Consider the following 16,990-nt stretch of genomic DNA (forward strand, 5'->3'; position numbering starts at 1 on the left):
GAAGAAGGTAATTTAAAGCCAACTTAGGATCTTCAAAAGTCCAATTCTTTCCCCCTGTAGTGAAGCGTAGAACAGCAGGATACAGTAGACTGAAGCGAATATTTTTTTCCGCCAATAGTTTGCATACTGGATTGAAGGCTTTGCGTCTTGTTGTCAAGGCTGCTGAGTAATCTTGGAACAAAAGCAGTTTAGAGTTATTGTAGGTAAGTGAGCGATTTTTTTCTAAATGCTGTCAGCAATCTGATCTTGTCTTAGAAGTCCAGGACCTTAAAAATTACTTGTCTGGGTCTGACCTCTCCATCATTTCGAGGTGGGCCCACTCTGTGGGCCCTTTCAATAGCAATTGGCCCCGACTTTAGATTCAATTTCAAAGCGCCTGGTAGCCATTCTGAAGTGAGTTTCAGTAGATCAGCTTGCCGAACCGATTCAGGGAGGCCCACCAACCTTAAATTATTGCGTCTGGACCTGTTTTCAAGATCATGTACCTTGTCCAGCAATACAGCAATGTCCTTATTCCTGCTCTCCAGCATCTCTGAAATTTCCTTTACAGAGTCCTCCATGTCAGAGACCCTCTGCTCCACATCTGTTAGCCTTGAACCCTGGGCATTAACTTGGGTGACTATAATGTCTAATGAAGACTGGAAGGCTGCCAGCCGCCCATCAATCACTGGCATCAAGAGATCCGTGGTGGCCTTAGCAGTGTCCTGGGGTGGGTCTGTAGTTGCCTCAGGGGAAGCCCCTGGTGATGGGGGTGCATTTTGGTTTCGTCTTTGCGGTCTAATTCCTTTACTTGGTTGTGTGGCATTGCTCTTACCCACAAATTTATCCATAGTAAGAACTGTAAATATGGAGCTTCTTTAGAGACAGTGGTGACGTCACAATAACATAAGCTTAATTACATCTGTGTGGTAAACTTGGCTGTTTCACAATTATTTCCACGCTGTGTATGAGAGTGTATAGATGTTAGTTGAAAAAGACCAGTCAGAAGGGCAGGAGGCAGGCCAGATGACTGATCCCACTTCTTTTTGTTTTTCACCCTCTTCTATACTGTCAGTGCTGGTGAAGTGGTGAAGTATGGGTTAATCAAGTTGAGCTGTGATGCACTTCAGGCTTATCTGCCTCTGTTTACTGTTGCAGATTACAGGCCTTGTGCAGCAGCCATATAAGATGAGACCTGCAGGGATGTATCTGCCCCCTCCACAGCCCCCTGTTTATCTCCTGACCTGCTCTCACAGCCGAATGTCTCCAAGGGCTCTCAGCTCCCCCCTCACTCACAGTATCTCAGACGGTGGGCCTGTCCACGGAGCTCTGTGTGACAGGTAAACACAGCGTGCAGTCCTGTTTGCTGAGCTTGCTGCTGCTCAGTGTTTCACTATTTCTTCTGTGGCAGGGAGGGGAGTGTGTGAGAGTTCACTGAAAACTATGGCTGCCGCTGGAAGCACTTCAGTCCCCCTCCCTGTCTCCTTCTGGATGTTAGTGCCCGATATTTAACCCCTCTCTTACCAGATCCCGGGTGCTTTCCGTTTGCAGTGGCACAGCTGCAGGGGGAGCAGGGAGGATGGGCAGCGTTCCTCTGTGCAGCACAGCCCACAGCCTGCAGCCTGGTGCTTTGTGTCAGAGCACTCCTTTCTTTGTGGTGTAGCATACACCTTTCACCTCCGGAGTATCAGGAGAGCCGAGCTTGATGTGCGCCCCTTGTCCTGTCCTTATCCCTGCAGCCTTGAGATGTTATGATGGGCCTGGATAACGTTTTTGGCCTAGGCTGCTGCAGGAGCTCATGATAAAAGCAGCTACCTCGTAGCTCCGCCTCCCGGAAGTCGCTTCCACTCTTCTTTACACCTTTCAGCATCAAGTCACTTTGGTTTACAGGTTAAACTTCTTGCTGACGGTTTCCTCTTTCCCCGGTAACTTTCCCTCGCCTGCAGGGGACATACGTTAACCCCCTAGTAGCTGCACACTGAACCCTGTTTCACTGTAGGGCAGATCTAGCACACTCTACCGGCTCCGGATAAGTTCTCACCTCTCCACTTCTTTGCCGGGGAACTACTTCACTTGTTTTCTACGGGCGTTCCCAGTTACCTTAACTTCTTTGTCAGGGCACTACCCTTCGCCTGCAGGGGCCACTTGTTATCCCCCTGATAGCTGAACTGCACTGTAGTACACACTACCGGCTTTGGGACTAGTCTTGACTCTTCCACTTCTTCTGCCACTGCACCACTTCCACACTCTGCCCCGTCACCTCAGACTTCTTTCTCCAGTCACATCTCACTGCACACTGGACTCTGCATTCAGAACCCTTCCTTCCCCACCTAGGCTGCCCTGCCCCTCCTTCCCTGCCACTGTTACCAGGGGAACCACTGCTCTACACTGGCACCTAGTGGGGAAACAGTTTATGACAGGTAACATTTTACCATCAACATTTACCATTTGCCACCATACTACTGTGGCGTCTTCAGGGGGGGAAAAACCGCTCCTTCACTACCAGGGGTCCGACTACCCCTTACAGAAGTACTAAGGCACGAGTAACCCTTTGCTGCTATTGGCTGGCGTCATGTTATGGGAGGTCTGTCCTCCGGGCATTTACTCTCACACTTGCGAGAAACTTGTGAGAGACTTGCAATGTGTCTGGTGAGTTTCTCACGTGTGACTCCGGCCTAATAGGGTGATACATAGCTAATATACTTCTGACAGTGTGGGTCGGCTGCATGTAATTCTATGTATTCTATTTACCCGTTCCTATCTGGAGAGTGTGCGGCCGTGCCAAGTGATGCGATGCGATGCAGTGCGAGTCTCATGCAAGTGTGACTCCGACCTTATACTCACCCTACTCCCGCTCATTCTCACTGCTCACTTTACCTTTCACCAATGCAGACTTCTCTTAGGCCTCATTCACACGTCAATATTTGGTACGAGGAGCACGACAGAGGAAAAGTATAATTGACCGATTTTCACCTGTTCTGTGTTTTTGAGAAACTCCTAATTGTCACATACAATACTGATGTGTGAATAATGCCTTACATGTAACAGCTTCCTACAAAATGTAGGATGACTCCTCCCCACCAAGTGACAGATCACATGACTGTGACATCATCACAGGTCCTGGAAGCACAGAACAGCCGTATATCTATTGTGCGGCTCTGCAGGAGGAGGTATGTGGAGATTCCCCATTATGTTCCCCTCAGTCGTTCTCCTCTCATTGTATTCTTAAATGGGATCTTTCTGATGTTACATCGTCATCTTCTCCCCATTCAGGTCCCTACAATATCGGATCCTCTCAGTGGAGATCTTCTGTATAAGAGAATTTTCCTGATTGACCCATCAAGGATGGATAGGGACAGGGACAAGATGGCGGAGAGGATATTACACCTCACCCTAGAGATCCTCTTCCGGCTTACTGGAGAGGTGAGAGATTCTGATGACGTCACATTACATCATTCTTATCTATGGGAATAACAGATGGACAGAACTGGAGAGGTGAGGACTCTGGAAATGTCTGTAGTGAGGTTTATTAATGTGTCTCTCCATAACCAGGATTACACAGTAGTGAAGAAGACCTCTAGTGAGCGCTGTCAGGACCCTGTGTCTGAGGGATGGGGAAGACCCCTGAGCCCAATCACGGGGCCTCCACCTCACCCCCTGATATATGAGGACATCAATGACCAGAAGATCTTAGAACTTACCTACAAGATGATTGAGCTGCTGACTGGAGAGGTGACACTGCTGGGAATGCTGGGACATTATACAGTAATGCTATGAAGGGATCGGGAAATGACGGTATCATTGTATTTGTCAGGTTCCTATAAGGTGTCAGGACGTCACCGTCTATTTCTCCATGGAGGAGTGGGAGTATTTAGAAGGACACAGAGATCTGTACAAGGACGTCATGATGGAGGTACCCAAGCCCCTCACATCACCAGGTAATAGACAGGACTATATACACACGGCCTATAATTATCTGTATGTAAAGAATGAATTCAGTCCCTGTATGTGTTTCCTCCAGTTCTATCCAGTGAGAGGACAACACCAGAGAGATGTCCCCGTCCTCTTCTTCCACAGGACTGTTCAGATGAAATTCCCAATGTTCCTCAGGATCATCAGGTAGATGGAGAGAAGGTGTCATGAAATCTCCCTATGATGTGTAGAAGGCTGTGAAGGTCTTCTGCTGTCTTATTTTATCTACCAGGATTACCGTATATGCTTGAGTATAGCTAAGTTTTTCAGCCCATTTTTTATGCTGAAAACGTCCCCCTCGGCTTATACTTGAGTGAGAGTCCCGCAAAACATTATTCTCAAATGTCCTTCATTCCCGCAATATCCTCTTACTTGTTTCTTGCGGACCGCAGGCACGCAGACCCCTCAATGATTTCCGCCGATCCACGGGGCCGTCGCTGCCATCAGTACTTTACTTCAGTTGAATGCTTTGCGGCATCACAAAGCATTCAACTGCCGTAAAGCGCTGATGGCAGCGGCAACCTCGTGCACCAGCAGAGATAATTGAGGAGTCTGCGTGCCTGCGGTCCGCAAGAAGCAGGTAAGAGGACACCATGGGACTGAAGGACAGATGAGAATAATGTTTTGTGTATGTGAACAACGGCATAATAGGGGACAAGAAGGGAACCAGTAGGACGACATTACTAAAGGATGGGGCACATTACTACAGGGGACAAGGATAGGGCACATTACTACAGGATGGGCATATTACTACAAGGGGGGGACAAGGATGGGCACATTACATTTTATTGGTATCTATTTTTATTTTTGAAATTTACCAGTAACTTCTGCATTTCCCACCCTAGGCTTTTACTCGAGTCAATAAATTTTCCCAGTTTTGTGTGGTAAAATTTAGCTGCATCAGCTTATATTTGTGTCGGCTTATACTCGAGTATAGGCGGTATATGTTTTATATTTGTGTAATGAGAATGGTGGAGATGGCAGCATTAGAACTCATCATGGATGTGACTTCTCCATCTGTCTGTGACTTTTAGGCTATGTGTGCACTTTGCGTTTTTACCTGCGTTTCCGCAGCGTTTTCAACTGCAGCGTTTTCATGCCAAAATGCATTCTTTTTGATTTTCCAGCAAAGTCAATGGGAAATAGGGCTTTCTTGTGCGCACTTTGCTGTTTAAAACGCTGCATTTAATTTGCATATTTTTGGGCAAAAAAACAACGTTCAAAGAAGCAGCATGTCAATTGTTTTTGCCATTTTGGCTGCGTTTTGCTAACATTAGAGTCAATGAGAAATTTCAAAACGCAGCTAGAATCAAAATTCCAGCGTTTTACATGCTTTTTTGATGCAGAAAACATGTGTTTTTGGCAAAATAAAAGCTTGCGTTTATGCCTTTATAATAATGATATGATATGTCCCTTTACACACACACATAGTCCGACAATTAAATTAATGAAAATCCATAATTTAACTTTATTTTATGCATAAATATAATAAAATAGTTATAATTTAATTAAATTATCTATTTTGTGCATGATTTTAAATATGATATTTGTTATAATGTTTTCAGGTTTTTTTCATAGTGTTTGAATGTTTAAACTTTATTTAGCAGTGTCTTTATGTTCAAAATGCATCTCTGTTTATTCAGTGAAAACTCATGTAAAAAGTGCTAAAAACGCGGCTAAAACGCGGTAAATACACACGCGTATTTATCGCGTTTTTGTGGTCAAAAGCAACTTTGGCAAAAACCATTTCTGCCAGAGGATGCGTTTAGAACTGCAACTACCTCGACGCAAAGTGCGCACATAGCCTTACACTATTTGTTTCAGGGTGAAGATCTGACCCATATAAATACTACAGAGACATATGTGAGGGGTGATGAACAGTGTACAGAGGAGATTCCTACAGATAATCGCACAGGTGAGTAGAAACCACTAACTGCAGAGAAGACTATGTTCACAGTTATTTTTAGTTTCAGATAATTGTATTAATTTTCAGCAATACAAATAATGCAAATAATACATTCCACTACCCGGGGATTACTATGAATAGTTGCACATATTAAAAGAGAATAAAATAACTTATACAAACTAATAAAAAGGAAGAAGAATAGAGATAAGATAGACTGAGACAGAGGTTATGGGGGGGGAGAGCGAAAGGGGGGAGGAGGGAGCTGGTGTGTACCTACTCTATTGCACCAGGTTATAGTATAAAATTCTGCCTCCCAAGATGAGGATAACTTATGGAGATACAGTTAGGTCCAGAAATATTTGGACAGTGACACAATTTTCGCGAGTTGGGCTCTGCATGCCACCACATTGGATTTGAAATGAAACCTCTACAACAGAATTCAAGTGCAGATTGTAACGTTTAATTTGAAGGTTTGAACAAAAATATCTGATAGAAATTGTAGGAATTGTACACATTTCTTTACAAACACTCTACATTTTAGGAGGTCAAAAGTAATTGGACAAATAAACCAAACCCAAACAAAATATTTTTATTTTCAATATTTTGTTGCGAATCCTTTGGAGGCAATCACTGCCTTAAGTCTGGAACCCATGGACATCACCAAACACTGGGTTTCCTCCTTCTTAATGCTTTGCCAGGCCTTTACAGCCGCAGCCTTCAGGTCTTGCTTGTTTGTGGGTCTTTCCGTCTTAAGTCTGGATTTGAGCAAGTGAAATGCATGCTCAATTGGGTTAAGATCTGGTGATTGACTTGGCCATTCCAGAATGTTCCACTTTTTTGCACTCATGAACTCCTGGGTAGCTTTGGCTGTATGCTTGGGGTCATTGTCCATCTGTACTATGAAGCGCCGTCCGATCAACTTTGCGGCATTTGGCTGAATCTGGCCTGAAAGTATATCCCGGTACACTTCAGAACTCATCTGGCTACTCTTGTCTGCTGTTATGTCATCAATAAACACAAGTGACCCAGTGCCATTGAAAGTCATGCATGCCCATGCCATCACGTTGCCTCCACCATGTTTTACAGAGGATGTGGTGTGCCTTGGATCATGTGCCGTTCCCTTTCTTCTCCAAACTTTTTTCTTCCCATCATTCTGGTATAGGTTGATCTTTGTCTCATCTGTCCATAGAATACTTTTCCAGAACTGAGCTGGCTTCATGAGGTGTTTTTCAGCAAATTTAACTCTGGCCTGTCTATTTTTGGAATTGATGAATGGTTTGCATCTAGATGTGAACCCTTTGTATTTACTTTCATGGAGTCTTCTCTTTACTGTTGACTTAGAGACAGATACACCTACTTCACTGAGAGTGTTCTGGACTTCAGTTGATGTTGTGAACGGGTTCTTCTTCACCAAAGCAAGTATGCGGCGATCATCCACCACTGTTGTCATCCGTGGACGCCCAGGCCTTTTTGAGTTCCCAAGCTCACCAGTCAATTCCTTTTTTCTCAGAATGTACCCGACTGTTGATTTTGCTACTCCAAGCATGTCTGCTATCTCTCTGATGGATTTTTTCTTTTTTTTCAGCCTCAGGATGTTCTGCTTCACCTCAATTGAGAGTTCCTTAGACCGCATGTTGTCTGGTCACAGCAACAGCTTCCAAATGCAAAACCACACACCTGTAATCAACCCCAGACCTTTTAACTACTTCATTGATTACAGGTTAACGAGGGAGACGCCTTCTGAGTTAATTGCAGCCCTTAGAGTCCCTTGTCCAATTACTTTTGGTCCCTTGAAAAAGAGGAGGCTATGCATTACAGAGCTATGATTCCTAAACCCTTTCTCCGATTTGGATGTGAAAACTCTCATATTGCAGCTGGGAGTGTGCAGTTTCAGACCATATTATATATATAATTGTATTTCTGAACATGTTTTTGTAAACAGCTAAAATAACAAAACTTGTGTCACTGTCCAAATATTTCTGGACCTAACTGTAGGTCATTGCCACGGTCTTGATGTGAATTCATCCAAGAATTGCATATGGCATAAATGTTTTCCAAGCTGTCCGACCGTGTTACATATATACGTTCATTATAAGAAAATTTCTCAGAAAATGAGCCATAAGGTAAATACGCCACTAATACACATATACTGGCGGCGTATATGCACCACTCGCAATAGAATGCAATCGGAAGGACACAAGAGTGTATGTGCAAACAAGAATCTTTATTTAGTGAAAAATACACGCAAAACAGCAATATAAGATAGGATAAAAACAACTACCACTTAATCAAGGGGGGCATACAGTGTGACAATAGATGGTATAATGCATATTACACACCAGTAGCCGTGGGAGAGGTGAACAAATGATAATGTTACGGTGAAAGTATCAGCATAAACATGATAATGCAGAGTTCACGCTCCCAAAATAGCCGTGGGAGAGGTGGAAAATTGGATACAAGGGGTCACAAAAAAATACCAAGTACTAAGCAATTTAGACTAGAAAATAGTCGTGGACAAGAGGTATAGATTTGAATGGACCCACTCTCATAATAGCCGTGGGAGAGGTGTAAGGCTTTTTTGTCGCAAAGCACTTCTCTTAAAAGACCCCGGGTCTATGGTGTAATAACCAAGGAGGCCCTGGGAGACATAGTGTCAAGAGACATAAAGTGCAAGTGCATATGGATGGTACAAAAAGTCCCAAAACCATTAGGAGGGTACACAATAGTAAAAACACCCACAGAATAAAAAAGGCTACTGGCTACAAATCAAGGTTATTAATGGTCACATAGTGTACATACCCAGAAGGACAAGGGATCACCACCATTAATAACCTTGATTTCTATTACTGTGTTTTCATAAGCCATCTGTGACAGTTTGTAGAGAAAGTGGCAGAATAAATGTTGTTATAGCTAAAATTGTGTGTGGATTATTCCTATCAAACCTATCTGGAGCCTTGCAATGTGATTGTGTACATACTTGGCATACTCAGTAGCAAATGACGGAATCCTGCACTGGATTCCATCGTGCAACGGATTACGGCAGAATCCAGCACCATAGACATCCATTATACCTCTTGACGGATTGTGACGGAATCCTGCGCAGTGAGTTTTTTTGATGATCCAAAAAAGTCAGTTCCTTCCGCCCGACGGTCAGTCATTCCACGGTTGATCCATCGCACGGTGAATGCAACGCAAGGCCATCAGTCGCAATCCGTCGTTAATACAAGTCTATGGGGAAAAAAATGAATCCTGCAAAATATTTTGCAGGATACCGTATTTTCTTAAGGCGACGGATTGTGACTGATGCAAAAAGACTGAAGTGTGAAAGTAGCCTTGTAATGGTAGAGTATTTTTAATCAGGATAATGACTCCTCTTGTCTCTTGGAAATCAGACGTAGAGAAGATCCTCATGTATGAAGAATGAAATAATTTAGGGCGGTAGAAAAATGTGACTCTTGTACAGTAAATAGATAGTGTCTAGGGCATGTCCTGAGTAGTCTAGAAATGCTTTCTTACGTTTTAGTGGAGAGTTGAATCCCTGACATTATGGGATAGAATTTTACACATGGTGGATATAAGAGATGGCTGATGTGGGCTCAACTTGAGTATTGGCAGGTGATAGTGTACATTGTTGTGTGGTAAGATCAGTACAGACCTGGTTGTAGATCAGTCCAGAGGAAACGTCTCAGACGGGCTTGGGGATGGGGCGGCGGGAACCTGGGACAAGGGGAGTCATACGAGAGAAAGTAAAAGCAGGAAAACGAAGACATATAAGAGCAAGGAATAATATAACAAAATGGGCAAGGAGCCCAACAATATTTCACAACCACTAGGCAGCAAGCAAATTACCCAGGAATGAGGTTCGCAGTATATGTCATAACGTCTAACAAAAGTAACCGTCATTTAACATGCAAGTTTGGAGCTAATTTTTTTTTACATTTTTTCCACCAACATCAGTGAACCCAAATGTCCTTTTTGCGTGTGTGGCTGTGTGTGCAAAAAATGGGTTTTTTTTGTCTTCTTATTTTTGTTTTGTTTTTTTAACTTGATTTGTTTCTATCATATTCTGAGTTATTTTTACTTTTCTGATAATTAACCTGTGTGAGAGATTATTTTTTTCTGAGGCAATCTGAAATTTTTACTGGTTCCTTTTTTTGGGTGGATAAAACACATTGATAAATATTTATTAAAAATGTGTATGGACTTGCGGCAACAAAATAATAAAAAAAAACATTCATTACTATTCCATTTCTTTCCTGCTTCCAGTATTTACAATTTGGATTAATTTATTTCAATTGATCAGATTTGTACGGACTTGGTGATACTAAATATGCTAATTTTTGACTCATTGATATTGTGATGAAAGGTGATGATTCCAATTTTTCTTACGTATTTTTTAAAACTTTATTTTATTGTTTTTAGTCCTTTTAAGCATTTTGAACCTGCAATCATTTCATCGGTTGTTCTATATACTGCAACATAATTGTGTTTCAGTATGTATATAAAATGAAACATGTGACTGTCAAGGAGGAATGAGACAGAGATACCACCTAAGGCCTCCTTCACACGTCCATGTCTCTGGTATGTGTGTGGTCCGTTTCCTCACATTCCGGAGACACGGGCACACGTAGACCCTTTAAAATCAATGGGTCTGCGCTCACATGCGTATTTTCCCATGGACCGTGTGTCCGTGTGGAGCATACATATGCCCGTGTGCTCCACACGTAGCCATGTCCGTTTTTCTCCGGCATCACGGGTCGCACACGGACCGCATGGATGTGATCCATGTGACATGCGCCGGAGAAAACACACGTGCCTGTGAAATAAAGAGAATTTCTGTACTCGCCTTCTCCAGCACTGCTGTCTCTGCCGCTGCTGGCACCTGGTTCCGCCCTTCACTCATTATGCTCCTTGCATATTCACTCCACTGCGGGCCGGAAGCAGCAGCAGCAGGAAGTCGGCAGGACTGGAGACCGAAGATCAGCACCACGGACAGCAACATCAGGGACAATTGAGCAGAAAGTTCCCGTTCTCCGTGTGTTATCACGGATAACACACAGAGAACAGATGTGTGCCATAAACACGGCACACGGAGGGCAATATGCATCTTTGACACGTCAGTGAAAAACGTGCATGATTTTCACGGACTTGTGAAGGAGGTCTAATAATGTCTTTCTCCAAAAATAATACAGGGTATTATATTATTTATTCTTCTCCAAAAGATCATTTAGGGCTTAATTTTAGGGGATGTCTTATTTTTTATTCCATTAACAACAATCCACATTTATTCTTGAACAAAAAAAAAATCAACATTTATTCAAATATAATCATATCACTTTATGGAACATCAACATAATTCTACAAACCCTGTGTGTAACACGTATATCATACACATGTATATACATAATATACACACACGGCACATATGTACCAGCCTGTCTGTTCTTCAACTTTATACTCCTGCAGTTAAGAAGCTTTTGGTGACAACATAGTCACAGCACCGTGATGTCACAAAGGTCCTTAAGCAGTCTTATAGCATTATAGAGACGCTGGGGCCCTGTGAAATTGCCCAGTTCTCTCAGACTTTCACCTAGTGCCAGTCCTGTATACCAGCCTGCCTCCTGTTCAGTTCTTTTAGACTCCTGCAATGAAGAGACCTTTATTTACATCATAGTCACATGAATGTGAAGTCACCAAAGGTCGTTAAACAATATTAACCTCAGAATACAAACGCTTGGGTTCCTAAGAGAGTGGGAGCCCTGAGAACTTGTGCAATTTGACTCCTTCCAACGCCCTCCTTATAAGTAACTAGGGATTATTTTTGGACTAGGGCTTATATTTCAAGCATGCTCCAAAAATCCTGTAACATCATGATAGAGCTTATTTTTGAGGTAGATCTTATTTTCAAGTGAAACACGATCGCACTTATATACAGGCTCCTTTATGAGTCTCTTCTGAACATAAAACTAGAAATTATTATTATTTATTATTATAGCGCCATTTGTTCCATGGCGCTTTACAAGTGAAAGAGGGTATACGTACAACAATCATTAACAGTACAAAACAGACTGGTATAGGAGGAGAGAGGACCCTGCCCACGAGGGCTCACAGTCTACAGGGAATGGGTGATGGTACAATAGGTGAGGACAGAGCTGGTTGTGCAGTGGTGTACTGGACTGAGGGCTGAGGGATCTGAGGTTGCGTGCAGGTAGGTACCGGGAGACTTGGTCACAGATGTAGGGAGGAGACAGGTTGTGGATGGCTTTGTATGTCATAGTTAATGTTTTGAACTGGAGTCGTTGCGTGAAATGATTCGTGACAGTGAAATAAAATAGGAACCTATAAAGATGACTTCAGAGAAGTGAAAATTTTATAGAGTACAACCTGGTGACCTAACATCATAATCTATTAGTCCTTGTTTTGTATTCTGTCTTAAGGCCTCGTCACACACAGAGATAAATCTTTGGCAGATCTGTGGTTGCAGTGAAATCATGGACATATTGTTTCATTTGTACACAGCCACAACCCTGGCAGTGATTGTCCACAATTTCACTGCAACCACAGATATGCCACAGATTTATCTCTATGTGTGACAGGGCCTTTAGTCTGTTGATTAATTGAATTACATTACACTTTGTATGAAAATGGTATAAAATAATATTAATATAATTTTAAGGCAGTGTTATTGAAAAATCATATCACTTTTATTATTGGCAGATGGCTGTACTAGGACTTCAGAGAGAAATCTGATGTTTTCGAACTTTGCAGCAGACAATTCTTTTGTCAAATCAGATACAATCGAAGAACAGGCTCTTATGCCAGATACTCGTCAAGCCCTTCTCAGAAAAAAACTTTCATGTGATCCTTTACAAGTCCTATCTTGTGCATCATCAAAGACCCAAATGCAAAACAAAAGTCACAAAATGGTTATTGAACACCAAACAGCTCACATAGGGGAGAAAACATTTTCATGTTCAGAATGTGGGAAATGTTTTGATCATAAAAAAAAATTAGTTACACATCAGAAAATTCACACAGGGCAGAAGCCATATTCATGTTCAGAATGTGGGAAATGTTTTTTACAGAAATCAAATCTTATTAAACATCAGAAAGTTCACACAGGGGAGAAGCCATTTTCATGTTCAGAATGTGGGAAATGTTTTACTCAAAAAATAAATTATGTTACACATCAGAGAATTCACTCAGGGGAGAAGCCATATTCATGTTCAGAATGTGGGAAATGTTTTCTAGAAAAATCATATCTTGTTAAACACCAGAAAATTCACACAGGGGAGAAGCCATATTCATGTTCAGAATGTGGGAAATGTTTTAATCAGAAAACAAATTTTGTTAAACATCAGAAAGCTCACACAGGTGAGAAGCCGTTTTCATGTTCAGAATGTGGGGATCTGTTTAGTGAGAAATTCAAACTTATTAAACATCTGAGAAAGCACACAGGGGAGAAGCCATTTTCATGTTTAGAATGTGGGAAATGTTTTAATCTTAAAATAAGTTATGTTATACATCAGAGAACTCACACAGGGGAGAAGCCATTTTCATGTATAGAATGTGGGAAATGTTTTAAAGGAAAATCATATCTTGTTAGACACCAGAAAATTCACACAGGAGAGAAGCCATATTTCTGTTCAGAATGTGGGAAATGTTTTAATCGGAAAACAAATTTTGTTACACATCAAAAAACTCACACAGGAGAGAAACCATTTTCATGTTCGGAATGTGGAAAATGTTTTAGTCGAAAAAGAAATCTTGTTAGGCATCAGACAATTCATACAGGAGAAAAATAACTTTCTTTCAATGTTGAAAATGTGTTAAATGAACATGGACAAAAAAAAGTAAAAAACCCCCTCACATTTACAATGGTAGAAAATGTAAACAATTACCATTGACCATTATAGTAGTATCTCCCCACACCAAATGTTACATCAAGTGGAAGAGAAAGGAGTTGGACAAGCCCTTTGACACCTATTATCAATTCTGATTAAACATCTGTGTTGAAAACTTATACCCTTGTGTGATCTATATTTCATTATTATTGAGATGTATAGATATTGCATTGAAAGCTAAGTGTGATGCCTCTGGATTCGAATCTTTGAACCTCTGGTCTGTGGTTGGCTTCTTTGTCTGCTTAACCACAGCAAATACGCCTTTTGTTTGGGTGTTTAGTTTCTGTTCTTCTTGTTTTAGTTCTTTTTATGGAAACAGGTTTACTCATTTGCACGCTTTTTTTCCCCAATTACCTTTTGGGTGCATTCTAATTTTGATGTCCAACCATGCTGCTGTTTGTTTATGACGGGCAGTGGAAGGCCAGCTAGGGATCATTTCTGCAGTTTTTTCTTTACTCTGCACCTACCTTCTGTTTGTTGTTAAAAAGTGGGTGGCATATTCTTTAGCAGTATATACCTTATCTTGTATTTTGTTTGTTTTATTCACTCTGGGATCACTTTCTATCTCAGCACACCTTTCCTTCTTTAGGTAAATTTCACTCTCTGAAGAACGTGAGGGGCAAGACGGCCAATCAGGCAGAATAGGTCCGAGCTGCCATCTTTTTGATTGTTGTCAGGGCTATCCCAGCTCATGCAGGAACTATTAGGAACTGCAGGAGCAGGATCTCTAGTCTGTAACAGGATCCGTCAGGGTCAGTTGCACTTTTTAGTGTGTTGCGTAGTTCCCGTGTGAGTTGCAACACAACCCTAGCCCTAAGGAGTTGAGGCAGAGCTGATAGGAATTTTATGTATAAATAGTGGAGGGAGAATTGCATAGTAAATAATACAGTTGAAAAAGGATAATTTACCATTTAAATCTGTTTCCTTAGTCTGGTCAGCAGCACAACACAGAAATTCTTCACCCTGTGAGCTGAGAATGGAAATTTGAATCACCCCAGACTTTCTCCACTTGTGTATTTTGAACTTTTTTATTAGCAGGTTAAGAATTTTGTATAGAGGGAGCACTCAACTGCTGATGGGACAATGGGAAAACAGATTTACACATAGCTCCCAACTTTCAAAGAAGACAAAGAGGGACAGATTAAGGCTGAGGCTACACAAGCACTGCTGCGAGTTCATCCCATGACACTTGGATCCCGCTCTGATGGAGTGCAAGCTGAGTGCCATGCCACTGTAATGCGGTCCTGCGCTTGCAGCACAGCCAGGTAGGAGGGGGCACGCGCTGTGAAGGAGAGGGAGGGACTAATTTCCCTATCTCCTCTATTTTCAGCTGATGCGTATATCGAACTGTACTCTGTTGTAATGCGAATGATGTGCAACACTTGTCTCGCACCCATGGACTTGTAATGGTGCGAGAGAAAACTAATTGGATTCCACCCGCAGCATGCTGCGATTGTTTTCTCTGTCCAATTAGGGCTGAGAAAAAAATCGCTCATGGGAGCGGCCCCATACAGTAATTGGTCCTAGTGGAATTCCACTCGCTCCGTTTTTCTCATTGTATGTCCTTAGCCTAAGGATACACCAAGCATGTCGTACAACCACACTCATAACCACATCCACTTACTACATTTTAGGAGACTATCTTAACCACACGCCTAGCCACATCAAAAATATTGTTAGAAAGTGATGCTTACACTACTTTTAAACAAGGAATCCAATTTGACACACCTCACAGAAATCGTCTTTTTCTCTCAGAATTTTGTAAATATTATGGTGGCCTAGACAAATTTGCACACCCAACATTTTATGGCACACAATCCCACTGTCACGATTCCTTTGTGCAGAGCATCTTGCACATTAGGAGATGCTCTGTTGTGTTTTCCTGGACTACTGAGCTGGCAGTGACACGATTCCTTTGTGCAGAGCATATTACACATTAGGAGATGCTCTGCTGTGTCCTCCCGAAGATGACCCAACTTTGACTGACTTTTCAAAATTTGTCCGATCATTGATTACTTCAGCAACAAATTTGCTGAGGTAAAAAAACAAGAGGACTGGAGTAGATAGTGTGTCAAATCTCATCAATACATTTTTATTCATTATTCAAAAACGTTTCTTAGTAATAAAGGACACCAAAAATGGTTATAATAAAACATGAACATAAAAACATGCATGGAGAGGGATCACAATCTGTGTAGAGATAAAAAAAGATGTACGGTATGTTGGACAACTATTGGGACGTACTGATGACCCCTTTTAGGGTTAAACTTTTGAGTAAAGACACTGGTGCATTTAAAGTAAGGAAAAGCCTTGCTCCATTATATTCTATGCCAATTGAGGTATTAAGAAGGATTGCCTAATGCAAAAAGGTGCAACTGCTGTAATTTGGCAGGAAAATCTATATATAAACACAATGCACTAGGATATCCAGACATGCACCAGTATCCTGTAATCCAAGGAAATCTACAGTTGTGCTCAAAAGTTTACATACCCAAGCAGATTTTTTGCTTTCTTGGCCTTTTTTTTCAGGTAATATGAATAACAAAATTGTTTCCACTCATGGTTAGGGGTTGGCTGAAGCCATTTATTGTCAAACTACTGTGTTTTCTCTTTCTAAAGCGGGCTTTACATGCTACGAGATCGCTACAGCGATCTCGTTGGGGTCACGGATTTTGTGACACACATCCGGCCGCTGTAGCGATCTCATTTTGTGTGACTCCTAGGAGCGATTTTGGATCGTTGCAAAAACGTCCAAAATCACTCCTCGTTGACATGGGGGTCCATTCTCAAATATCGCTGCTGTCGCGTGGGCGAAGTTGTTCCTCGTCCCTGCGGCAGCACACATTGCTACGAGTGACGCCGCAGGAACGAGGGACCTCTCCTTACCTGCCACACGCCAGCAATGAGGAAGGAAGGAGGTGGGCGGGATGTTTGTCCCGCTCATCTCCGCCCCTCCGCTTTGATTGGCCGGCTGCTTAGTGACGTCTCGTTGATGTCGCTGTGATGCCGAACGTCCCTCCCCCTTGAGGGAGGAATTGTTCGGCAGTAACAGCGACGCCACCGACCAGGTAAGTGCGTGTGATGCTGCCGTAGCGATAATGTTCGCTGTGGCAGCGATCACCAAATATCGGCATAACGATAGGGGCGGGTGCTATCACGCTCGCCATCGCTAGCATCGGCTAGCGATGTCGCAGCGTGTAAAACCTGCTTAACTCATAATGACAACCAA

The 16,990-nt window shown here is 42.3% G+C and overlaps 1 protein-coding gene across 1 annotated transcript; it reads left to right on the top strand.

The window, feature by feature from the left end:
• Positions 1 to 3,472: 3,472 nt before the first annotated feature.
• LOC142311931 (uncharacterized) lies at positions 3,473 to 13,864 on the top strand. Its single transcript, XM_075350799.1, has 5 exons — positions 3,473 to 3,711; positions 3,794 to 3,917; positions 4,001 to 4,098; positions 5,776 to 5,866; positions 12,575 to 13,864. The coding sequence occupies exons 1-5, from the start codon at positions 3,490 to 3,492 to the stop codon at positions 13,660 to 13,662; spliced, it is 1,623 nt and encodes a 540-aa protein (XP_075206914.1). The 5' UTR covers positions 3,473 to 3,489; the 3' UTR covers positions 13,663 to 13,864.
• Positions 13,865 to 16,990: the final 3,126 nt, after the last annotated feature.

This window comes from Anomaloglossus baeobatrachus, chromosome 5 (genome assembly GCF_048569485.1).
Source record: "Anomaloglossus baeobatrachus isolate aAnoBae1 chromosome 5, aAnoBae1.hap1, whole genome shotgun sequence".
Taxonomy (NCBI): Eukaryota; Metazoa; Chordata; class Amphibia; order Anura; family Aromobatidae; genus Anomaloglossus; species Anomaloglossus baeobatrachus.

Coding starts and splice junctions, on each gene's coding strand:
- LOC142311931 (XM_075350799.1), top strand. CDS start 3,490: ATGTCTGTAGTGAGGTTTATTAATGTGTCTCTCCATAACCAGGATTAC. Junction 3,918..4,000: donor CAAGCCCCTCACATCACCAG/GTAATAGACAGG, acceptor TGTTTCCTCCAG/TTCTATCCAGTGAGAGGACA. Junction 5,867..12,574: donor TCCTACAGATAATCGCACAG/GTGAGTAGAAAC, acceptor TATTATTGGCAG/ATGGCTGTACTAGGACTTCA.